Consider the following 27,342-nt stretch of genomic DNA (forward strand, 5'->3'; position numbering starts at 1 on the left):
TCCTTGAGACGGCTTTGCCATTAACTTAGAGAGAAGGTCCAGTGGCTGCAGCTGGACTGCTTCTGGTACCTTGGTGGAGGAACTCCCTCACAGCTGCCTGGGCTGCTCCACACTGCGCAGCTATCTGCAGGCACGGACAGGGCTGGGAATAAAGCCTGCGTCTCGCAGGCACCTCTATGCTCCAGATGAGTTTACTCTGCTAAATGAATATGCATCACAGTTTTTGTGTTTTTCAAATGGGTAATAAATGGTGTTACAAGGTCACAAACATCAGAGGCATCTCTGAGCGTAACAGATGCAAACTTCAACACACCAATCCATTTTGAAGATACAAATATTAATACAGGTTTCATAGTCTAAGTAATGAATATACATTTTCTCCCCTAAACCAAGGACATTTCCTGAAGCAAAATTGCTTGGACTTTGCTCTCTATCCCCACATAGTTTTCTCTTGCTTCATTTAAGGTTCTGGAAATTGAAGTTACTGGCCTTTCATGTGCAGCCATCACTTATGTGAGTAACCTTGGATTTATTAAAATTATTTGTTCTATTACTAAAGACAGCAAAATTCTCCCATTTCAACAAATGTCTCACTGGGTTTATCACTATTGACAAGTAAGATGTTCCTGGAATATGAAAAGTGTGAAAAATCTTAAGATAGTTTCCAAAAGGTGTGTTTCATTACCTAGAACAGAGCAGAGCCAGTTTTACTTGCGAGAAACCCTGAGCTACCTGATCGACTCTGTTATGATAATTACAAGGCAACATTATTGATGCAATAGAAATTATTATTTTTTTCAAAACAGCTTTCTCATGTTTACCTCAATGAGATTACTGAGTTAGGAGCTTACTCCACTTAAAAGCGCAATATTCGGTATACTGTACAGCAAAACATGGACAAAGCAAACCAATTAATACATGGGATAAATCCTTTGTATGTATTAATGTTGAGACTGAAAATTATTCAAAACTTACATATGTGAATATAAAATAACTTACATGATGTTCGTGTAAAAAACCAAAAATTAACAACTGAAATCCCCTTTTAGGGATCATTAAAGAACATAACTTTGCTTAAAGAACATCCTCTAAACTTTGTTTAAACTGCAAAACATTGTAAACATGCATATGTAATACAACTTTCAAGCCTTCATACTTACATTACTGAAATTAGATGTATCTGTAAAGTTGGTGCTGTATCTTTGGAAAGTTCATCAGTAATATATACATCAACCTTTTCGCTAGCTTATTGCTAAAATCAAGAAAACAGTTATAGACTGACTTTTCCTTTAAAAGCAGTCTTACTGAAAGAGAGCATTAAACTATGTATTAGATAGATACAAGAGAAAAAAAAATCATAAAACCACATGGTTTGTTTTGAAAACTCAGTTGTTCTACTACTGTTGGTAAATCACTAAACTAACGTAGCAATCCCTTTGCCTGCGCACAGTTCAACCTTTCTTTCACTGATGTGCTCCTTACATGCCATTGAAACTCAATATCGACACTGAAGCAGGAACTGTGTCCGAATAGCACCTCATAGAAATAATTTGAAACCATTTTCTAAATTACCAGAATAATGACAGTAAGTCAGACTTGTTGACGCATTTTATTGTGAGATGGGGAGTCTGGTAAAAAACTAGAAAATGACCATGATGTAACAAGGAACTTAAAAATGAAGTTTCAGATTTGTAACATACATACATGAATACAGGAACAAATTGGCACAAAAATGTTAAACATTGTTCCCAACACTGTTTATAAGATTATTCTAATTTGGCTTACTAAGGAAATGAGAGTTTTATGGTTAGACTAATCTCTTAATAAAACTGCAGAGCATCATGCTATTAGTCACACAGTGAATTTCAAAATTTAAGAGCTTTATATTAAAAACTGGGTAAAGGTAAAATGAATTGATTGCAATTGTAAAATTAATACATTCCCATTTTAATTCTTCTGTTCTACAGTCCAAGGCAAGTATAAATGTTAACATAACACTGTTAAATCAAATCTCAATGCAAGAGAACCGATTGCATCTCTACTTTAAATCTTATCAACTTTCCAAATTTTCATACTAAAATATATTATTGTATTAATACAAACTACAGTATTATACACTACACTGTGTAATAAATAAAGAAATATAAAAATAAGACACATAAATATAAAAGTTTTCTAAAACTAAAAAGGTACATATGTCAGTAAGAAGGGTATTAATACTGCCAGGTTTGAAGACATACAGTACAAAATGTTGCACAGATCTATAAACTAAAAGAAATAAAATAATACTGATAGGTAAAAATCAGCTAACATTGTTAATAAATGGGGTCCATAATAACTAACATTTGAAAATATTTATGAGACAGATAACATGTCATGTATGTGTCTGAAATTAAAGTAAACCAATAAAGCAATAAAGCAGATTAGAAAATTTCCCTTGTAATTATTGTAGAGAAATTCTGCAAGTCAGGTATTAACCCAAAATACCACCAAATAATTAGAAAATGAAATATACCAGTGTTCTTACTTCTCTGATGGTTGAGTGTTTTTTTCCCCATGATTAGTTTAGAAGTTTGATACAAATCAACAAATGCTAGTTATTGTAGGCCACATATTGGATAAAGGCTGCTTAGAGCCTTTATAATACTGATAAATGGCACTTACAGCACACAGGTCTTGCATAAGGCCAAAGGAGATACAAAGCTTCATATCATATCCTTCATATTGTTACTACATACTCAAAACACAATTACAAACACTGATTTTGACGACTTTGCTGTCCTTACCAGTATTAACACTGTTAGTCCCTGCAATCAGAACTCAACGACAATCTTTTCAACTACGTTTTTAATCACATGAGTAAGAAACTTCAGTTCTTCTATCATCTGCTTTCTTAAGGCTAACAATACACTTTAAATGATAATATGCTCTACTACAACATCTAATGTCATAAACCGCTACCTTCTAGGTTGAATTTACAAAGGTAGCCAAGCACTGTTTGCAACTGCATTACAGGTTTCTGCAAAAGGGAATTTTGTAGTGCAGAAGTTCTCACATTTTAAAACATAAGAAAATACTGAAGTGGGTTTTAGGAAATGGTTTACCATAAAAAAAAAAAAAAATCATATAAATCTCTCCCAATTGTACAGCTTAAAAATTAATCAACTTAAGAATGAAAATTAATACTGATAAAACAAACAATGCCAGATGCTTGTCTAATAAATCAGGTTTCCTACAACCTGTTAAACCTTTGCTTCCAGAGTCACTGTATTTTTCTAATCTGCTTCATGTTATAAACTTGTTCCTAACTTTGAAAACTGTGTGAAAAATTACTAAGTTTGAGGTTCAGGCACACCTGGATTTCTTTTTTTTTTTTCTTTTTCTTTTTTTTATATATATATTTTTTTACACAGTAGTGAACAGAAATCACAGTATGCAGGCTACTGCGTTTCCATGAAAAGCATGTATAATATAGAACGAACTTCATTACCAATTTTTTTTCCGTATAGAAAAAACTATCATTTAAGCTTTATTTGTTTTTTTCTTCTGACACCTGCCCATTATTCTGTATAACTTCTGGTTCTGCATTGCTTGCTTGATTTACAGCTTCATCATTCTTGTTACCTTCAGTTTTCCCTCCTTCTTCTTCTTCTTCCTCTTCTTCTTCTTCTTCTTCTTCATCCTCTACTTCTTGTAGTTTCCTACATTCTTTTTCTTCCTGAAGTCCTTCTATTTCTTTTTCTTCCTCCTCCTCTTCCTCTTTTTCACTGTCTTCCTCTTCTTCCCTGGTTAGACTCTCTCTCTCATCTGAGTCGATCTGCGATGGAGATGCCCTGGCACCAGTATGCTCATTATTGAGGACCTCCTGGCCTGTCTCCTCCTGTTCCGTGCTGTCACGCTCTTCTGCCTCTCTTTTGCAATAGGAGTAGCGATGATTCATGTGTTGAGAGTAAGACCCCGAGTGTGAAAAGCGCTTTCCACATTTGTCACATTGGTAGGGTTTTTCCCCAGAATGCAGTCGCATGTGTTCAATCAAATGGTGTTTGTGTTTAAATGCTTTTTTACAGATTCCACACTCATGAGGTCTTTTGCCTACAAAATAAAGCACAAACAATTGGACATGTCGTAGCTGAAGTTTTAAACATTTATACTGTTGTTTTCATCATAAAATGCTGTTGGTGAATGTATTATGAACAATTAATAATTTTATTTAACAAGACGCTGTACTCCACGCATTATCAGCCTGAGTTTCTCACCTGAGCCCAAAGGGCGAGGGTGCAAGGGTGCATTGTCACAATTACATGGGTAATTTATAAGTTTTTTGGTCACACCATACAAATGATCAACACCTCCACGTCAACTTATGTCAAACAAGCAGTGAGGTAGGTGTTGGTCTCTCTTCCCAAGTAACAAGTGATAGGATGAGAGGAAACAGCCTCAAGTTGTGCCAGGGGAGGTTTAGACTGGATATTAGGAAAGATTTCCTCACCAAACAGGTTGTCAAGCATTGGAACAGGCTGCCCAGGGAAGTAGTACAGTCACCATCCCTGGAAGTATTTAAAAGACGTGTAGATGTGGTGATTAGGGACATGGTTTAGTGGTGGAGTTGGCAGTGCTAGGTTGGACATGATGATCTTAAAGGTCTGTTCCAACCTAAACAGTTCTATGATTCTGAACACTGCACTTAATTTAAAAGTAGAATGGAAAGAACAAATGTGTTATGAAAAAGAGGAGTTAAAAAGTCTCAGGACAGGAAAGGTATGAAAATAGATAGTCTTAACAAATACAACTTGAGAAACTTGATCAAGTGGTAAAGACAAAAGGGAATTTTTAATCTTTTAAATTCTGTATGTGAGATGAAATTAAAACATTAATATGCAGAAATATAATATAGGCACCTAAGCAATAAAAAAAAGATTTTTTTTTTAAAAAAACTTCACAAAAGAAGTAAGAGAGCAACAGTTATTAAAAAAAAAAGACTAAAGGTACCAGAACTGGAGCCAAAAGGAACAACTATGAAAAATTAGAAATAAAAATCAAATGGGGCTAGATTCCATGTCTCATGAGTGGCTGTTAATTTCAGATTATTACAAATGTTGCTCAATTCGAAAATCCTCCATGCAAGACAGATTCACTGCCTTTCATGTAAAGGGTCATACACATACACGATCCTTTTTTCTTAACATATAATTTTAATTTTTCTTAAATTTATAATCAGGCAAGGTAAATTAGAAATAATACATCCTTGATTACAGGCTGTGGGCTTGCAGCTGATTGTCCATGAGCCAGATGGAAGAAACTCCCCTTTTTCTATTCTATATTCTATTCTATTCTATTCTATTCTATTCTATTCACAAATATACAAAACACAGGTTTCTAAAGAAAGCAGAGCAAAGATGATAAGAAGGACTATTACACTTCCCTACACTTTCCAAGAACTGGATTACAGTTGAGATTATCAGTTATACACTATCAATGAAATAATGATCTGAAACTGCTTTTCCTAGTACATACCTGTGTGTTCATACTTATGTCTCAATAATGAGCTGCTCTTCTGGAATATTTTGTCACATAAATCACATGCATACATCCCGTTTTCTGTCTTTCTCATCTTTTTCTTTGGGGGTGTTGAATCAGAATCATTTTGATCTTCTACATTCGATACTCCTTCTGAGCTAGTGTCTTGCCTTTCATCCTTAAGAAAAATTACAAAAAAGGTTGAGTTCAACAAAACAAATGCACTGATGCAGCACACAATTTATAAAAAAAGCTGAAGCTGCATTGTTATTCTCATTCAATTCTGCAAACAGCCAAACAAAATTCTTTAGACTTACATAGTCAAAAAAATCTTCCGCTGCATCACTCTGCTTTGCAGTCCCTGCCACAATACAGATGCAGAATCCTCACTGGGACTGACTTTAATCACATCCAAATCTGACTGTTGGCCAGATCTATGCTACACTGACACATCATGTTTTAGGGCCCGTAAAATAAATGCAATGTTAGGAAGGAAAAGATTACAGACCTATAAAGGACCTCAGGAAGCTTGAAGAGCAAATGCAATATCTAACTGCATTTTTCAACTCATGTTTGTCATCCACATTTTGGTACCCTGCAGATTTTATGGAAGCTGAGACTATTTTTGATGGAAGTTTTCCCAAAAAGCTATTTAAGTTACCATTCGAATTTGCATATTTGACTACCCTCTTCCTCATAAAACTATCACAAATACTACTTAACCCAAAATTTGTGGGACTTCAAATGTTTCATTAATAAAAAGTTTTAAAAATATCATAGCTGTTGTCTGTTTCTAAGCATTTCCAGTGCTGAAACTCACCTATAAGAAGTACAGTATTTTCTACTGATATCAGCAGTATCACAACACACAGAATTAATTTTGTCATATATTATAAAATCTGAATATAAAAATGTACATGTTAGCCACCTCAAATGTTGTCTGTCTCACAAACTTTAACATACAAGCAACCTTGTAATTCTTCAAGGCTCTTCAGTCTCTGGCAATACAGAAGCCTGCATAAAATGCTAAGCAGCCAATTTCTAAGATTTAATTAGAAACACTCAGTCTTCACGTGAGTCACTTTTCTGTTCTGCTCTGTCCCTACCTCAACAGGCACAGGTGTTTCTCAGGAGGACTGACTCCAATGAGATCACATCTGGACGTACCCAAGGAGGAACAGGGCAGGATACAGGAATAGCAGATGAAGAAGATAAATACCTGCTCAACTTTCAGTTGAGAATACATCTGAATTTTGTTTAAAGTACCGTTATGGTGTAGGATGAGTTCAGCTACTCTGCAAGCCAGGAAAGCAAAGCAGCATGAAGGGAGTAGCCGAAAGTTCCAAGAGTTTATTTTCTGGATGTGGAAAGACGAGATACGGAGCCAGCAAGAAACACAAGCCATGACCTTACTTTGCTTTTTGAACAGGAGAATTGGGTTGTTTTTGAAATACTGAGCACTAATGTCCTAGAAGACACTTCTGAATGACTGAATATGGTGAAGAACTGACTTGACCATGCACAGAACTATATAGTTTCTTTCAGTCTGGATTCATGCTGCCTGAGATAACTAGCTTTGCAGAGGACTTAACAGTAACATCTATTACCCATTAACAATCAATCTGAATAAACCTGATATCTTATATTTACATTTTTATTTAATTTATCTTAACAGTTTTCTCTTAGTTCAGCATGAATACAGAATGAATACATCATACATAACACACAGGAATACAGAGACCAAAGTACCTGATTTCCATTGGCTTGGGTCTGTTTTGGTGGTGTTTCTTGAACTGCAGGACTAACTGTAGTAGAGTACGTATAAGCCACCTGTGGAATCAAAATGGTTTGCTTATTGGCAGCGAGAGCTCTCAAGCATGGAACACTGTTCTGGTCAGCAATGGCAACAATTGTAGGTAACTGGGCAGTGACTGTAGGTATAGCAATATTTATGGGATTGGCACTTGGTGGGATTACATTTACAATAGGTTCAGAGTCTGTAATACTGTTGTCCTTTTGTGGTTCTTTTTTTGCACAAGTTAAGTTCAAAGGTTCTTCTTGGACAGAATAAACACTGTTCTGGTAAACACTAGTTATGGTAGATCTTTCCAATAGTTCTCCATGTTGCTTTGGTAGCGAAAGGTCAAGAGGTTCAATTTGTGGCTCTTCTTGTACACCCTCTGCTGTGTACGTATAACCCTGTGAACTTCTCGATGAAGAAAGGTTTAGTGGCGATGGGGATGGCGTGCTACTGCGTGAACCATTCAGAGTTGATCCCCCTGGTAAAGTCTGAGATTTTGTTGTACTGACAGGATTTTGTGAGTTATTTGTGCTGTTCTGGGGTTCGCTTACATTTGTAGTTGCTGCTTGATCATCATTACTTGCGGGACTGCTTAATTTAACTTGTTCAGGAGAAGATGGTCCAGAAGACTGCACAGAAATTTGTCCAGCTTGCATTTTTTCAAACCACTTTTTTACCACATCCAGTGGTAGGTTTACTGAATCTGCTATTTTTGAAAGCTCTTCTGCACTCGGTTGTGCATTTAATGCATAATACGCTTTTAAGAGTGATAAAAGGTTCTTTAAAGGTGGCTGACCAGGAGATAAGTTGTTCTCCCCAGTTTCTGATGGGACAGGGGAGTCGGGCTTCTCAGCTTCTGTTCCACTGGGCGGAGGAAGCTCAGGAGGATTTTTCGTTTCATAGTGCTTTAATTCTTGAAGTGCATTAAGATCTCCTGGACAGTCATCACAAAGAAGACAAGTGCTATCATTGGTCTCTCCTTCAAAGTTCTTATCTTTCTCAGACTTCACTGTAAGATCTTCCGGTAATTTTTCATTTTTGCAACTATTTGTAGGAACAGAGTTTTCTTTTTTTAGATTTTGTGGAACAACCTGAAGTTGACTTGGCTGCTCCAAGCTGTAGTTGATGATAATTTTGGTTGTCCCGTCTTGGTCAACCAAAGGAAGACTGATAGCTGAAATGAGGGAATGGCCAGCTTGTTGTATAGATGCATTGCTGATTGTTTCTTGTTCTTTGGATGCAAGATTAGCATGATTGTTTTCCAATACTTGCCTTATTACATTACCATCCACTGCCACTTTAAGTACATTTTGAATGTCACTTAAGTTGATGCTTATGGGAGACACCAGACCTACTGTTGGTAGAACAACAGCTTGCACCACACCCTGAGGAGAACTGGTTGCCTGCAATGGGCTACCACCACTAAAAACCCCATTCTGCAAAGGGGTTGAACAATTAATTCCTGAAGCAACCACTATGGGCTTGAATTCATAATCCACAGGTTCAGTTTTAATTTGGTTAACGGGAAGTTGCTCTTGCAAGGGTTTATTTTCTATCTTTTGTCGTATCTGTGGTCTTGCTGGGCTACCTGGTGATGCAGAAAGGGAAGGGGAGGAGCACTGAGTCGTCTTGAGCCCTGACCGGGCTCGACCATTCACGGGCATCAAACCAATACACTTCTTACTGCTTATATGTGAACTGTATGAACCAGAATGGGAAAAACGTTTCTTGCAGTTTGGGCACTCATATGGCTTCTCTCCTAAAGATTAAGAAAAAAGAAGAAAAAAGGAATATGCAACCATTTACCAGGTTACTGTGTAACTTCATCAAGCAATAGTAACTAGAAAAGAATACATCAAAATGACCTCCCATAGAGTCCTAAGGTAAAAAATCTTATACACAGTGAATTGAACCCTAGGAGTAATTATGTCATCTACAGCTCTGATCCTAAGATCTTTAATAAGTTTGTGATCCACTAGTAGATAGAGGATGGAGCCCACATGATCATGATATGTTACAATATTTCCTAGTAACTGTCTACATATCACATGAGTCTATATGATACTTGCAGATTTCATTAAACTTCATTCAAGTAGTGCCACTACTAACTTCAGAAGCTACATAAACTACTTCAGAATGGAAAAAAAAATAGAATATGATTAAGTAAAGAAAAAATTCCACAAATGCAAATCACGATTGTATAATGAGCTATGCACATTTTATTGCGGCAAACTCAAATACAATATATCCATATCTTCCTACAGTACCCATCAGCTGAAAACCAGGTAAAGTTTAAGTAAAGGGAAACCAGACAAATGTAGACAACAGATGTCTATTTGCCTTCAGAGATGAATGTCAGGTTAAATTGCCAGAAGGAGGCACACAACTAAGCAATCATTACACCCCTAGTAAGACTTGGCTTTTCAGATCTGTGTTACAGAAGAAAAGGGAAGAGCTGAAACAGCTGGCTTGTCTCAGATTGAAAAATACGCTGACGGAGGCTTTCCCACTCACAGGCACAGTGGCACTACCCTCTGGAAATGAAATGAAAACCGTGTTTGCTGAGGGAGGACTTCTAAGTGAGGTGAACCGCATTGGCTAAGCAACTGATAAGAAAGGAAAAGATAGCCTAAAAACTTGTTTTCAGACTTTCTGTCAATGGGTAAATCTGGGTTAAAGACAGAAACAGAGAATCTCTTTAAAGTGACCAAATTTAACTTACTGTTACATTATATATTAAATTTCTTATAAATCAAAACTTTTCTTATAAATTGAAACTGTTGTGACAATATATCACAATCATAGACCTGTGTCCTGAGGCTGTTTTAATATGACTAGTCCTGAATGACGACAATCACAGCCACAGTAGGAAGCATAGTTCTTATGTCCTGATTATTACCAATTACAATTTTGTAGCAAGGCTCGTAACATGCTGAATGATCTGCAAACACTGAGAAAAATTAGACAAGTGAAAAAGGACCAGGAGGATGCCTCTATTTCTTCTGCCAGAAGTGAAGTTTTCCTTAACTGCCAGAGCTTAAGCTGCAACTGTAAATCCTCTGGAGTTATCCTACATATTTCCTACACACAGCTGAAGGCTGCAGTCAGCACTTACAGAGTCCCAGAGTAAAAAAAAAAAAGGGAAACACTAGTGTTTTAAACTTAGACTTACATGACTGATATCACATCAAAGTTATAAAGAGTAGAAATGGCAACATTAGTACACAATTCAATGCTTGCTTTATTTACCACTGTGGATTCGTAGGTGCTCCTTTAGGTGATGTTTATATTTAAAAGCTTTTCCACATTCAGTGCACTTGAATTTTCGATTACCACTGGACTGCGTCACATGTCTCTGTAAGAAAGAATTTGTAATTATTGCATAGGACAGCATGTTGGAAAAACATCTTGTATTTTCCCATTGTAACAAAGAAAACGCAATACAAAACTGAAAAGAATCAATCATAATTTTAAGAGACTGAAGGTGGTATGCGTTATGCATGAAAAAGAAACAAATTAGAAGTGAAGTTAAAATTGAGCCATATGTATCTTCTGAACAAATTTGGTACAGTAAAAAGAAAAAAAAAAACCACAAACACAGACCTGAAATATATTTGCCCCTTCTCCTAACTTCAGATGAAGCTTGCACTGACATGTTACGTGAGTAAGAAGTTCCAGGATGCATTCTAATTCTACTTAGGAAAGCAAAAAACCCAAGAAAAACCCCAAGTCCACCACGCACAGAATATGTCACACAGGATAGAGAAACATTAAAGCATATAAAAGCCTGTTTAAAGTTTAATCGGTTGACTTGATTTTTCCATTTACATGCTTCCAGCGCTTACTCTTGGCCTTGGATTCCTCTATGTAATGATGCCACCAGATTGCTCAAGAGAAGATGGCTCAGTGACAACAAAGGCACTCTCAGTCACAATTAATTCTCAAAATAAATGCAAAAAACTAAATTAAAACAAATAACAATATGGAGGGATTTCCCAAGTACACAAAATCAAACCTCTTCTCTATTTGCCTGGAAGCTCTGTGGTTATATTTTGCTGTGTGAAAGAATTTATTGTTAAGCTCCAAATTATTTTGAATTTAATTGTTACTCTAGTTTAAAAAAAGCAAAAACTAAGAAAATATTAAAATATATGTAATATGTATGTGATATGTAAAATGCAAGATATATAATGTTATCACAAACTGTATAAATCTATGGATGTGTATTTTTAAAGACAAAAATTACATACATCTTAGAAGTTGGAGCAGCTTAATTACCAACATGAAATGGAGGAATGAGAAATTTTTCTGTCCAAATAAATTGTTTATTTTAAAAAAAACAGCAGCTTCTTTTGAAGTAGAGCTCACTCTGCCAAAAGATACTCTACCCCCATTTGGATGCAGCTGCAGATTTTTGGTAACCGGGGCAAGTATTTTCATCAAGCCATTAACAGAGCTATTCATGTACTCTGGGGAAACAGCCTGCCTACGGGCAGCTACCACGCATCGGCGGTGCGCGTTGACTTCCTCCGCGTGGAAGCGTGGCAGGGAGCCCCTACGCCGAATTCTGGTGTAGCGTGGTCGGCAGCGCTGGGAGCAAGTGCTCACTGAGTGCTGAGGCTATTCCCCGAGTGCAGACATGGCAGCTGGGGGCTGAGACCATGCTGGAGCAGCAGGGATGAATAAAAAGGCAGGATGATGTTCCTGTTCTGATTTATGCCTTTAGAGCTGAAGAACCCGCAGCCGTGCCGTTTGCTGGATCAAAGTCTGAGCACTCTGCTACGAGATATGCTGTCCAAATTATCAACCCTCCCCGTTCTACACCCTGTCCTCCTTTATACAATACAGATGCTAACAGAAGACAAATTGAAACAAGATAATCTAAATTGCTTCCAAGTACTCTTAATTCGACAGTTCCCTTGGGATAAGCGTTTGCTTAAGCTGCAGTTTTCACCTCTCAGCAGACACTGCTCCCACCCTCCTCCGAGCAGGCTCCTTCCCGCCTCCTCCCAGGCTCTGCAGAGTGGTCTCCACTCTGACTTATTCCCATTAGCACTTGACCCTTATTCCTGGGTTTGCCAGCTGTCTTTTGCTAGTCCACACAGCTTTTCAGCTTTGTTCAAGTGCCTTGAAGATGATGTTCTAGATGATTGTGTCTGACTCACTGCATTTCACTTCAATGATCCAACTTCACTGAGTCTAGAGGACCGTGTCAGGATTTACTTAAGCTTGCAGAGAATCAGTTACTACTCTTTGACTTGAGATCATATGAGTTAAAGGATCTCAGCATATATACAGCTATTGCAGATGCTGGACTACATAAATATTCATACTAAATATTAGTTCATGTATTCAATCTGTCAGAAGTGTTTCTGCTCCAGTCTTTAAAATGCAGTGTTCTGCTTACCAGGGCATGGAAGCCCAGATTTCTCTTACCAAATTCTTAATGAGTTTTCCTGTTTTCATGGTTATAGCTATAAGCTGTCTTAAACTTTCTGCTAGGCAGTGTTTTCAGTGTTTACAGGCTGCCTAGGGAGGTGGTGGAGTCACCACCAGTGGAAGTGTTCAAAAAACGTGTAGAAGTGGCGCTTCAGGACATGGTTTAGGGGGCATAGTGTTAGGCTAACAGTTGGACTTGATGATCTTGAAGGTCTTTTCCAACCTTAATTATTCTGTGATTCATCTATTTTGCCTTATCTCCTTATATCTGTAATTCTTTATTCAGCTTTCTTGCTGTTTCTCTTTTTTTTTGGTAAATCTGGTATATCCTCAGCGTTACTCTGCAGGATCTTCTTTAAAACTAACTGAGAAATTATGACTCTTCTCTAAAGTACCATCTTTGCTACTCTTTCACCATCATTCAGATTCAAATCATTCAGATTCAAATGGTTTTCCCCCTTTCGGTACTGTTAAATCCACATTTTTTTGTGCCTCAGATGTGTGATATATTTTTTAATGCACTGTACATAACTGCTGTTTTCTGCTCATTAAAGAATTAACCGCAGCATTCAAAGAATACTCTTCTTTGTATGCCAAAAGGCATTCCTTTAATGACTGAAGGAAGAAAGATCAGCATTAAGGTCTGTAACTAGCCACTAATACATCCCTGCATCAAATATTTACTGTGCTTAGGACTAACGTCCACTCTGTTCATACCAGAGAACAGAAACTAATTAATGGGAATGCTCAAAAGTTGTTTGGAGAACAGGAATTACAGGTACATCAGTGTTTTTTCACAGCCAGTTTAACCATGGTCTTCAAGAACTGCCATTTCTCAGCGGTGTCCACATCAACAGGAGATTTTAAGAGACTAGCTATGGGTGCTTTGTAGATTGTTGAGAGGAAAAATAAATCTAGGAAGCACTTATTCATACTTCAACATCTTTTTTGGTGCTTCACATGTGAAAGCAGATGATACATATCCAGCATTGCCTCCTACCAACCGTTACTGTTGTAGGAGAAGCCACGAGGGACGCGGGGGACGGGGAGGAGGGAGAGACGAGGGAGGGACGAAGGAGAAGGCTCAAGGATGGCTCTCGGCTCTCTGCTGGAGCAGAAGTAGCCACAGTTTGGCATATTCCCCCCTTTCTCAGAGAGAGGCATGGTGTACACATACCTCTTCCACAATTACAAAATTGTCACATGCTGGACATTAACCAGCTAACAAGGTTCTCCAAATAACCTATCAGGTGAAGTCCTTTAAGAGTAAGACTGAGTTCTGAAAATGCAGCTGTTTAAGATCCACAACCAGGAGGTCTATACTTCACTATGGAAAAAATTTAATTTTCCATTACACAAATGATGTAATCATTTACAGGCACATGAAGCCAATTTTGAAGACATGACAACTTTATGACAGTAACAGAAACAAATACACATTTCAAATTTACCAAATATCTAAACTATTGTAGTTTTGATTTTGGCTATGGCTCTAGACAAACACCACACTTAAACGGGTGTAATACTGAGTTCCCAATACTTCACAGAAACAACATTTATCAAATACAATTGTGCCTTCAAAAGTATAAGCCCATTAAAATACAACTGCAAGAATACTATTTAAGCTTCCCTTTGTAGTATTTCTTCTGAGATTGTTTACTTGCTTGGTATTTTTCTCTTTTCATTCAAAATTAATGCAAATGTGGGAAAGGCTTCTAGCCCTTCCAACTACTTTATTCTTCTGCTTTTATGCTTCTAGGTGGAAAAATTGAAAATAAATGCTGTAGCTCACTAAAAAGCATTATATAAAAAGCATTCATAGATTTTATAGTTAGAAATATAAGATGTATGTAAGGCAATAGTAACTTTATAATGGAAGCCAAGCTAATAAAGCAGCAAGAGAGAGCAAGACTGAAATGAATTGTTCACGGGAAATATATTTGAATAAACAAAACCTGCCACATTAGAATACGCTGGCGAGGTTACTCCAGACCCTGTGAGACAGTAAGATCCCTGCAGCAGGACGGCCGATACTTGTAACAATTTCTCCTATCTAATTTACCCACGAATGTGTAATAAATTTTTGAGCCTGTTAAACTCCTGGACTTAGTAATACTTTGTAGAATGGAGGTTAATACGCAATGTGTAAAAAAGCATCTCCTTTACTCTGTATTACAGCCTTTCAGCTTAATGAAAGTTCTGTTGGCTTGGAGCTGCAAGAAATATCGAAGTACCTTTCTCTTCACATTCTTTTCACTATTCACAGTTTTGCATATTTCTATGATGTTTCTGTTTTCTCTCTGGAGAGTATCAATCTTTTTAGTCCATCCTCAGAAGGGAACATCTTCAAGCCCCTCTCTCTATAACTTGGCAGTTGAAAATCTGTACCTTTTTTTCTGGGATAATTCCTGACTGTTTCACTGAGTGTCAGTTGGTTCCTGAGCCTCAGAGTGCCTCTGATAAGCTACGGAAGCATGTAATTGGGGATGGATGATAGGAAATTATGGGGATAAAAGAAGAAAAGAAAAAAAGAGAGAGGGGAACAGAATCTCAGGACCTTCCATAGTGATGAGAAGGCATTTCAAGGAACCACGCTCTCAGGTCAGCTCATGAACCACAGAAAAAAGCTCAGAATATCTCTAACCCTTTTTGTTGCTTTATTTAGTGTTGACATGTTGTATTTTATGCACAAATTATTTGTATATTGTCTGATAGCATGGGTTACATTTAAAAACTGCATCTCACAGTTCAAGCAAATGAATCATATCCATAGTTTGTTTCTTAAGGGCAAAAATGGGTACAGTAAATTTTAAATTAGCCAAACGGGACTTATGAAAGGAAAATTTAAGTGTTTCCCTAAAGATCTGAGATTAGACTTGAGTCACAATTTTTATGTAATGTTAGCCAATGAACAGAAAAAATCTCATTACCTATAAATGCAATAAAGCACTTCTGAAAACTAAAAATTAAATCCAAGTATACTGCCTAGGTGCAGGAAAACACAGGAATTCAGAGCTCATCCTTTGACAGCTATGGAAAAAGTCTGACTTCAGCAGCAAGTTTAAATGCTCCAGGACTGGGACTTCAGCCTGTAGATAATCTGACATGAACAGCTTACTTGCTTTGTACATTTTTGCTCACGTAACACATCACAGTGTTGTTACAGAGGACGATAAACCCTTAATTCAAAGGCCACTTACTTGATCTCTTCCTGATTTGTGTGATGTCATGTGGCGGTCGAGCTGCGTTCTGTATGCAAACGTGTAACTGCACAAGGAGCAACTAAAGTTATCTTCATTTTTTTCATGGCGATATTTAATGTGTTCCTTCAGAGAGGTAAAACGCTTGTACCCTCGGTCACAATACGGGCAAGTAAGCAGTTGGGAAAATGCATCAGGCGTTCCTACGCAGGAGAGACAGTACACCATTTTTAAATAACTGTAAGCTCCAAACTTATTAGCATCAACAAACATGCTTTACATTTACATATATTAGTGTAAGAAAACATGCAGCTGCTAGAAGCTCCATCTGTTTTAGAAAAGGAATAATGATAATTTATTTTTTTTCCACAGGTATTATGCTACTAATTACAGTATGGTACAGTTGCCCCAGTGTACACTGGAGAAAGTCCGCACAGTATGACTACCCAAAACCACACCCCCCACAGCTGGGGAAGTCTGCTGGACTTCCCAATGCAGCACTAGAGCTTCCATGTATGTATTTCTGTTTAAAAAGTGGTCTGAAAATCATGAAACATGGTTTAAGATCTAGTAATCTTTGTAGATCGGTTAGCTCAATCACAGACAATCCTCAAATCCTGTTTAAAAATATAAGTCTATCACTGAAACATTTAATGGTCACCCTGTTTTCAGCTCCTAAGGAATAAGTAATATTCGCAAGCTGTAGAGAATATTTTTTTCTTTCTCTTTACCTAACACAGAACTGTAAGTTAAAAGAGAACTGAAAAAAAATCATTAGAAATGTGGTTTATAATTCTTATACCTGGACCTGCTGGAGCAGGTCCAGAGGGCTACCAAAATGATCAGAGAGATGGAGCACCTCTCCTATGAAGAAAGGCTGAGAGAGTTGGGGTTGTTCAGCCTGGAGAAGAGAAGGCTCCGGGCAGACCTTATTGCAGCCTTCCAGTACTTGAAGGGGGCTGATAAGAAAGATGGGGACAGACTTTTTAGCAGGGCCTGTTGCGACAGGACAAGGAGTAATGGTTTTAAACTGAAAGAGGGTAGAATTAGACTAGATCTAAGGAAGAAATTTTTGACAATGAGGGTGGTGAAACCCTGGCACAGGTTGCCCAGAGAGGTGGGAGATGCCCCGTCCCTGGAAACATTCCAGGTCAGGTTGGATGGGGCTCTGAGCAACCCTGGTCTAGTTGAAGATGTCCCTGCTCATTATGGGGGGGTTGGACTAGATGACCTTTAAAGGTCCTTTCCAACCCAAGCCATTTTATGGTTCTATGATATACAGATATGTACCTGTTAATAGGACACACTTTTTGAGTGACAGAAAGGAGAGAGACCAAATTTGAGGCCATAAATACAACTCTAATGGGACCTGTGGAATCTATCCTGCTGGCTTTCATGAAGTTACTTACCTACCAGTATAGGACAAAGTGAAATCAAATTGAAGCTGAATATTAATTTCACAAGTCTATTTCTGAGAAGTCACCATTTATGAAGTTGTAACTCCATCTCTTCTTATTCGCATATATTTATCCCCCATATTTATATAGTAACTTACTTACATGCTTAAAAATTAATTTTTTAAAGGATTGAAAAAAACCCTTTTTTTTATAGGTGTTTATAAAAGTGTGTTTAAATAAATGTAGCATTTGTTGTATTTGATCAAACTATCAACTTATAAGATGTGATATCCTCCAATGACCATACTACTCTTCCATGCTTCAAGGGAAATGGGAAGCAAATTTTGCAAGGATGCATTTATCCACTGTGCTGAGAGAGCAGGAGAGGAAGGTGGAAGGTCTTTACTGATTATTGTTTTATGCTCTGAAGCAAATTTGTACACTGTTATTTTAAGTTGCAGAACTATAAGCATTATTAATACTCATAAAATTAACTCGTACTTTAGAAAGTATTTATCTCCATGACCTCTTCCAGCTGTTATGACCATAGATTGTTTATACGGTCTATAAAGTAGCAATTTGTTCTGTTGCGTGGTATTTACTACTTTATTTTTATCGAACGTGCCGTTGTTCTTGCAAGAGTGGAAGAGTCAGACCAGTTTTTATTATTACTAAAAATCAACACCTTCTCTGTCATATAGGTTCTTTTACACTCGTTATGGTAACAGGCAAGGTAATGCTCATGTTGCACTGGTTTTCCTGTTCCATCCTGTTCTGCTTTTCCTGGATTAGCTGGGTTGTCCAAAAATAGACATGTGTAGACACAGTATGCTTCCCTTCAATTCTCATTTTTCCACCTACAGTTCAGTTCACCTGACATAAAGAATACTCCATTTCAGCACAAATGACATTTTTTGTTCAGTTATGTTTTTTTTTTTTTAAACAACTGGAGCACAACAACTCCTAACCGTTTATGTAAGATGTTACTTTCTTTTGAAAAATCTTAAATACTCCAATAAAGGAACACAATCTGGTTGAAACTGCAGTTGTCACAGGTTATGAAAGTTGAACACTTCAGAAAGCAGCACAGAACACAAAAACAATCTAAATGGGTTTTGCCTTCAAATAGTTCATGATGAAGATGCCTTCAATGTTTCATGATGAAGAAATGAACCAAGTATGACATCTCAACTCACTCCAAAGAACCTTTCTCATTTCATTATGAAATAATATTTTCAAAGTCTATTGGAAAGTCCGTATTTCTTAATGGCCTCCCATTAAGAAAAATAACAGTGGGTCATTATTTTATTTCACATAAACTTTTTTGTATAAACAATGTTTCTCTTTGCTCCACTTCTGTTTTTCATAACTGTTTTTCAGGAAAAAATCCTAAGTCTGTCATAGGCTGGCTACCTAGTAAAAGAATTTCTATCTAACAGATTATTTTGGGGTTTTTACTTAGAAATATATATAAAAAAAGAAAAAGTTATAACTTCCCCTACATTATTCTTATATAAAACTATACTCTCCTGCTTCAGTCCCATTCTAATTAATAAATGTTTGTTCCGTTCTTTCATATAATGCTAGTGAATTAATTTATGAGAGCTTGAATTTTTATTTCCAGTTACTGGAGGTTATCATTTAGGTATCCATACATCCGAATCCCAGTGCATGTCTTCTTTCACAACATCAACTAGTGATGTTTCTTGCATGATGATTTCATTATCTTATATTTATTTAACTAAGACTTTTTTCCCCAAAGTTACGTGTGTATGCATTGTTGTCTTCTAAAATACAACAGAACTTCTAGGTCAAGTAGTTAGTACAATTTATTTTCTAAGAACTGAACTGGTGGCATATTTACCATTTTCATCCTGACCACTAGCTTCTGGTGTGCCTTGTCTCTGGTCCTCCTCAGGTGCTTCAGGGTAGATAACAGCTGTATCTTCTTGTTGAAGGAATTCTTCAACATTAGGGTCATGGTTTTGTTCATTTTCTGCATCAGAATCACATTCATCTTCTTTTACTAAGAGTGAAAAACAAGATGCAAGATATGAAATGAAGAGTTTAAAAAGAACATAAATGAGATTCAGTAATTCACATTTTCAAATCACCCTCTATCCAAGGAATTCAAAACTCTTTACAAGTACTCATATAGGTCAAGCACTTTTAAGATGCAGGAATATGCCAAGTTTTAAAACTAAGAACCACGGGCATAATGAAATTTTTAAAATTGACTAAAACCACAGTTTGCCTCTTAAACTCCATGCATTTTTATAATTTTGGATTTAGCTGTTCCCCCTCAACTTCCCTAAAAATCTTAAATGCAACATTAATTATGATTTAGCCCTTGTAGTTTGAAGGCCAGCTTAAAGTCTTGGCTCCTATGTTTGCAAAGGTAAATTTGTTGTCTTCAGGACGCAATTTTTTATGTTATTTAAGACCTGTTCATCAGTGCAAACCCAGAAGGTATTTAAACTCTGAATAACAACTTGTCTGTCTGAAATGCAGCAAACTTGAACTGTGAGTGGCTTGTTCACCCATGTTGGAAATGGCTATCAAAAAGGTTTCAGATCTAGTTAGCATCCTTCAACATTTTCCAGTTTAAAACTTCAGAAAATGATCAATGAACAACTGTATTTCAAAGTTAACAAATAATAAATTAAATATTTTACTTATTGGTTGTACGATAAATATTTGCTACCAAGTATTTGCCTAAATACATTGTTCACAGGGTTTACTTTTATCACGGTGGAACATTCTGTGAGAGCTCTGCCTGTGGCACACTGAACCATGACAGACTCCTCCACTATTAATAATGAGAGGTATATTTTTAACAGGAAGGAGAAGTTTTACAATTCATCTCTCAGTGTGAAGTCACATACTCAATTTCCAATTTAACATACGGTTTTTATGACATGAGACAGTTTTTCTCATATATAGACTGTGATGTACTATAGAATGTAGTTCTTTGTACTTGTTTGGGGACACCTGACCTTATAGCAACTAAAAAGAATGCATGAATCTACAGTTTTAATGTATCTATGTTTAGGTTTGTTTTTTATAAACAAGGCTTACACCAATAATATTTAACTATTTAGTATTAAAGGCATTTAAAAATAACATATAAAAGTCTTTTAAAAAGCTGTATGGGCTATATTATTTTTTTTGTCAACCAGAGAAATAACAAAATAACAAAACATGTGTCTTGGTTTGATTCTGAAACTGAAGATACACATTTTATTTTGCCTTCTGTATAATCAGTACAGAGGAGCTGATAATAAGATGCAGTATTAGCTTAAGTTTATTTTGGTATATTCGTTATTAATTTAAAACACTCCCTTATTGACCTGTAGTTGCATTCTACACAGCTATGCGTAAGATCAGTGCTATTCCTCATTTTGCTCTTGCTCTTGAAGCCATTAGGAGAGGCGGTGCTGCAGCGGCATTGCGGTCAGCCCTTGCGTGAGGGGACTGCTCCGTGTCACGGGTCACCTAGACCTCCGCACCAAGGACAGCCGAAAGGAGCCCAGACTATTCTTCCTCAGCTAAAATCCTGTTTACAGTCAAAGACCTCTAGCATGGAATAGCAAGGCAGTTCATAAAGAGAGGTGGGAGAACTTCAAAGATTTCAGAAGGATACTCACCTAACCAAAATTCAATAGCACTATATGAATAAGGGACTCAGATTAACAAAGAAATACCTGTACATCCAACTTCATCTGTCTGAGCTTCAGGCCCCAGGATTTCCTTTGTTTCTTTTCCAGCTGAAATAGTACATTTCACAAAGAGAAGAAAGAATATTTAAAAAACAAAACAAGAAAAAAGCCACAAACACAACTTAATATACCTGAGTTATTTCTTCAGCAATTTTTTCCATTTCTGTACCATTTAGAAGAACGGCATTTAAGCACAATGTTCTTTCAAAAATATGGATTCCACATTATTTCATCAGTGTGTAATCAGTTGAACCACAATGATAGTCCACGGTTAAAGAAATGAAATCTTAAAAGGAAGAAATACTAAAAACGAAGCAATATTTGAAGAGAGGTGAAGACGGGGACACAGTGTTTCTCCAGCAAATACAAAGTCAATTGCTTAAATAACCCCATCTAGAAATGCAGCTATCTGATATACTGGAATATTAATTCTGGAAACCAGAATATCATAAACCAAGTATGTTTACACTGTTTTCTCCAATTAGCAGTTTTTGGAAATGATTGATGATTTGCTGGTAATGTCTGCAAACAGCTACCTAATGTGTTCTCTTTCTTGTAAATCGTCTAGAAACCATTTATAGTCTGCAATTTCTTAAACAGACACAGATTTCAAACACACGCTCCCCACTTCAGATCAACTGTGCACTACAAAAATGTCTCACGTATCAATTCCAATATCCAGTACCAGTCTGCAGGTACCAGATGTCCACAACACTAACGCCGTGGAGCCCACCTGCCTCTGAAGCTCCATTGGCTCCGGCCAAGCTGCGGCGTTCAAGGATGCAGCATGGAGGTTTTAACTCGCTATAGGTTGTCGGTTCAAATCAATAAATGGCTAAAATTGTTCCTAATTTACATATGTTGGGTAGCCTCGACTGGGAAGTTCCCACTGGAAAGGCCACTGCTGCCATTTTTGTCAGTAACTGGCTTGCAGCAGGAAAGCCAGGTTGGTTTTGTCACTCCTCTATCAGCAGTATGCTATGTTGACATAGGTGAACACATTAGCAGTCAATAGCTGTGAGTTGATGGAAACTAAAGCATTACTTCATAGGTTTATTATGGCAACCTTAGATGCTTCAGAGCTACGCTGCAGAAAAAGACCCTTACATGATACAGGAGGTTAGGCTACACAACTGCTGTAACCTGAAATGACAATTGCTATGCTTTTATTTACCTTACTTCATTCTGCTTCAGTGCAGGGAAAAATCGTTTGGTTTGGCTAGTCAAAACCTCAGAACTTTCCAGCTTTTTCACTGCAGGAGAAGCCAATTTCTCCTTTAAAAGGAAGATGATCAATTCTGGGACAACTTTAAGTTCTCAGATAAAAAAGGCCTCCTCAAAGGAATAGACTGTTAATTCTACCTTGATAAAATCCCACAGACCCAAAACATGTGGAAGTTATACCTGCAGATAGTCACAAACGAGAAATATGCTTAAAAGGAAACCGTAACCCTTAAATCTTACTTTAATTTTAATTGTCATCTAAAAAACCCTCCAAAACAATCCATATTTTATTTATTATCCATATAGTTCACATGGGATTGTGAACTAATTATATTTTTGGCTCGTAATACCAGAGACTTAGCTCAGAATTTGTAAGATGGATGACTGCATGCAATGCAAATTTAAATCAAAAATTTAATTCTTAAAAACAATGATGATGCAAACCCACTATTTTTCTTTAAACAGGGTTTGTGATTTTTCTCCATTACGAAATAGCCTCTAGAAAAGAGGGGGAATATCAGTAAGTTATTCTTCATAGAAATTTAAATTACAGTGTTTCTAGCAAATTCCATTGGCTTCAGTACAAATAAAAGCTATGCCTCCCAAGAGAATGTCAAGGAATTTATGGCACTGTAGATTAATCTCAATGAAGTTAAAAACCCTCTCAATTCTAGTAATCATAAGCTCTCTTTGATACTGTCTCTTCCCAATATCTAGAAGATGGGTATAAGACAGGGTGGAGCCCTCTTCCACAGGTGGTGAGATTCCTTACTGAACGAATAGTTAATAATTTGAAAAATGTGAAGTCATAGTGTTAGCTATGACTGGGCAGCATGGGCGCAACTTTGCATCTGTGCCCTCAGAAGCCCAGTTTCTATGCTGCAAATACAGGTGCTGGGAAGCAACGGAAAGGGATGTGATGATAGGGGAACGGATTTTAAAACACTGTTACACCGAGGAGAAATCACAGCTCTGAATTCCAGAAGAAATTTGAGCTACCTGCTGACTGACTGCTTAAATACAGGTCTCCACGAATAGCATCTAGGGCATGAATATCCATCTTGGCATTACATCTGGACATACCAGATAATTGTAAAACATGTTCTTGGACTTCTCTATCTTATCACTGCTTATGAGCAGCTGCTTAGAGATATGGTGGGACTTCCTAGGGTTAAATGCTAATGATTGTTAGATCACAGGCAAGAGTGTGTACTGGCAGTGAACATGCATGACACAAACACTGTGTCATAGGCTGACTCTGAAGATCTCTGCATGGGTAAGATAACTGATCAAATTTAAACCACTAGCAAAATGGAAATTTTGGCTGTAGGCAGAAAGACAAACTTCACTGAAATTTCCACCGCAGTCTTATCTTCAGAGAAAGGAATAAATTCCAAAGCCCATCAAAAGAGTTTCTAATTTAAATTCTTTAGAGCTAATTTTCTGATATACAACTTGCATGTAGCAAGCGCTATTTACAGCTAACAGTATTGCCTCGTTGATTAAAAAGATGCCACACTTTTTTAGCCTTCCTCCCAAATGAAATCAATACAAAATAGCACAGCAACCTGCCTCAGCAAACCGCTACACTGAAAGAACACAAACCACCTTACAGCACATAACCTCAACCTAAAATTTTATGAGTTAAAGGAATCTTTGAGCTCCAGGAGGACCTTAAACCTAAAACATAACTTCATTAATTTTTAAAGGTTATTTCAGGATCTGGTCAATGTTTTTAGATTTTCAATTTTTCAGAGATATCTCAGTTCCAGGTCTGAGATCTCTAGATTTGCTAAATGCTTATAATACATAATAAAGTTTTGTAAGCCTATTAACATAACAAGTCAAGAAGTTTAACCCTTGCTTTTTTTTTTTAAATTGTAGCAAAGGTTTTACTTTAAACTAAAGCAAAAAAAATTCATATTACATAATCATTGCACACATGAATGCTGGCACACTGCCAACAACTTGTGCAGGACACACGTGGTTCACTTTTTCAAACCCATATGACTGTTTCAGTTAAACCTCTTGAGATACACACCTTATATTTAAAACACCTGTTCCAAAGGTCTTTTAGAAATTCAGTTAGAATGACTGGAAACGGAAGGAAACTAATCTGATAAAGAAATGTTACATGTATTGTTTCTATTCTTGGGCATTCGTGAACAGAATAAATATGTAAAAAATTCATTCTGTCAGGTTCAACTAAACCCAGGAACTTTCAGTTCTACTTTACCAATGAAACACAACTTACTAAAACTGCTACGGTGTATGTTTTCTAAAAATAATCACCAGTCCTGAAGATGGTATTAGTGTTGCATGGACACCTACCCCAGTACCTTTCCCTATATGAGAGAGATCATGTATTCAATACCTGTCTCTTCAGATTTCTAATGTGCAACCAAGACTGATGATATGATTTTCAGCTCACACCTTTTCTTCTAGGAAAGCCATAAAAAAGTAAATAGTACTTTACCATAGCAAATCAAAGCTCCATAAAACCTAATGTAGCCTTCATTTTTCTCATGGAGTCATCGCCAGAAATTCAAACAATTTATATAAAAAACCCTTACTATCTAATAAATAACCCTCTAGACTGCTACAAAAGAGCCCTCAGAACACATAATTTTTACAGAATAAATTTATGGCAGTTTGAGAAAGCCTGGCTATTGTTTAACCTGTCTGTCTGAACACTGATAAAGCCTGTCTTCCTAAGCAACAACCAAGGCAGAGAAAACACTGCCTACATTGTTCTTCTACAATCACAGCAGAATTTGGTTCAAATGTTTCATTTTAGCAAACAGATTTTAAAAGGTTAAAAATGGTACATTTGAAATAAAGAGTCAAAAAAGATGCCATCGCATGTCTAGAGCTCTGAAAACCCCCAGAAGGTCTGAGGCAAGATGCTGTGTCATGACGACCTGTAGGCACATCTCCAGGAAACGTTCAGTCCAAAGGGTCTTGACCCAGCACCTCTGTGTGCCAGTGCTCTTCTTTGCTTCATATTTCAGGTTTCCTACACCTATGCTTGAAGGGTTCAAGAAATAGTCTACACACAGCTCATATTTATGTAACTGCAATTCCTGATACATATAGCCTGCAGTAGAGCAAAGACATAATAGGAGAACTAAGAAAATCACCTACCCAATAATTTAGCTCAAAAATACTTACTTCCCTGCACAGCATACCTTGGCAATAGCAGCTATGTAAAAACAGTCTGAGTTGATGCTATTCTTTGAACTCTCAGCTGCTCTCTCTCAGCTGGATTGCAGTTAGGGACCATATGACTGCTTTCTGTTTATTTAGATGTGAGGTCATGCAATTTGTTTTAAACCACCAGTTTTAACAAGGTGGATGCTAAAGAATTGCGACTGGAGTTCAGACACAAACAGGGGATATGCCAGAAAATACTCTGTATCTTTCAGGGGATGAAGGTCAAATTCTGCAATAAATTCCACTAATTTATGCATTTATCCCAATTTGGCTCAAACTTAAGCATGCTGTGTGATATTATGAAACCCGGTCTCTGATTCCACAGTAAAAAAAAGCCCATTTCCTGATTGCTTCAAATTTTCAGCTTCTAAAGCTGCTGTGTAATATGTACAGCATTTACCTCATTCCAGTGTTTTCAAAATACAAATTCTTTATGAATAAGATAGCCAATTCTAAAACTGATAATCTAAAATTCTTTTTTCTGGCTATATTTTACAAAAGAAAAGGCAGAAGCAGCTCAGAGACAGAAATTTACATCTGAATATTATTTTGTTTCATGTTTTTGGCTTATTGCTTACTCCCCAAGCTGAGCAAACCCTGAACCTTACTGGGAGCTATGGCAGAGAACCGTCATGCAGAAAGACCTGGAAAAACTAAAAGCAAGTAACTAATCTCTGATCATCCTTGAGAATGCTGCATCCAGGGATTTGAAGCTCCTGCTTAACAATGCAAGTGGAATGAATGCACCTCCGAATCTGCCTCGAATATTAAATAAGGAACATAAAATATATTACAATAGATACATTTGAGAACCTCTTTTTGATTGTGAATATTACATGTTATTTCAGTAACAAAGTGAAAAAAAAGTTCTATCAAGTCTTTTTAGAAACCTTTCTCTACATAGCATCATCAGTGAAAATGAACATACCTTCATCTTCCCAGCAACTGTTTGTACTCCCTTCTCTTTCACTGTTTTCTGGTAATACGGTATGGTCTGTTGGCAAGTCATCTTCTGGCACACTAGCATCACAGTCCGCTGCATCGGTTACACTTTCTTCTTCTACTATATGCAATTTATCTTCATCATCTGAATCTGAGTTTGCTTCTACCACGTTATTATAGTTGGTGACTGTGGACAGACAAAAAGCAAAATACTGATCAATATACTCTTAATTTTTACCTCATGGAGATGCAAAGCTTTCAGTACTGTGGCTAGATGCTGTATCTGGGGCATCTCTGGGGAGTCACGTTACTATTTCTTCTTTCCATATGGGGATGGCAGTGGCTTGTGAGCAACTTGGATGTAATGGCAGCACACAAGGAGACATCTGACAGCTGCTGGGCTTCCATCACTGCTAGGAACCATGATAACTCTCACTTCCGCACACCCAGCATAAGGCTGCGCAGGGAAAGGCAGTGGACAACTCCAGAGCTGTCTTCTAGGCCACATGGAAGCGTCAGGCTTCCAGCTGGATGACTCCAATTTGGGTATCAGCATCACCGCATGTTCCCTTTAAGAATACGACCGGCCTGCTGAATCGTCTATGCGACACAATACCGATAGATAACACTGACCGCGCGTTTTGTTACAGAGAGACACGTGCAATGAGGATAGGCTGTATGTACATGGCCATCAGCGGGGTACAGCCGGAACGAAACCGCAGGGAAACGCCTGGCACCGAGGACCAAGCCAGCCCAGGCCGCACGTCGCTCTTCTCTGGCCCCACACGGCGCGGGGTCGCCCGCAGTGACGCACGCCGGCTGCGCCCGCCCGCTCCAGCCTCTCACCGGCTTCTCCTGTAAGCGGTGCCGCCCTCGTGCTCCGGTACGCG

The 27,342-nt window shown here is 37.4% G+C and overlaps 1 protein-coding gene across 1 annotated transcript; it reads right to left on the reverse strand.

The window, feature by feature from the left end:
- Nucleotides 1-1,598: 1,598 nt before the first annotated feature.
- On the reverse strand, nucleotides 1,599-26,639 carry ZEB1 (zinc finger E-box binding homeobox 1; the record flags this gene model as incomplete). Its single annotated transcript, XM_010290358.1, has 8 exons — nucleotides 1,599-4,092; nucleotides 5,515-5,695; nucleotides 7,267-9,077; nucleotides 10,568-10,673; nucleotides 15,958-16,160; nucleotides 19,219-19,380; nucleotides 21,059-21,121; nucleotides 26,439-26,639. Coding segments are annotated over 8 exons (3,290 nt in total), but the record flags the coding sequence as incomplete, so codon positions are not given.
- Nucleotides 26,640-27,342: the final 703 nt, after the last annotated feature.

This window comes from Phaethon lepturus, unplaced genomic scaffold (assembly GCF_000687285.1).
Source record: "Phaethon lepturus isolate BGI_N335 unplaced genomic scaffold, ASM68728v1 scaffold7127, whole genome shotgun sequence".
In the NCBI taxonomy this organism is placed as follows: Eukaryota; Metazoa; Chordata; class Aves; order Phaethontiformes; family Phaethontidae; genus Phaethon; species Phaethon lepturus.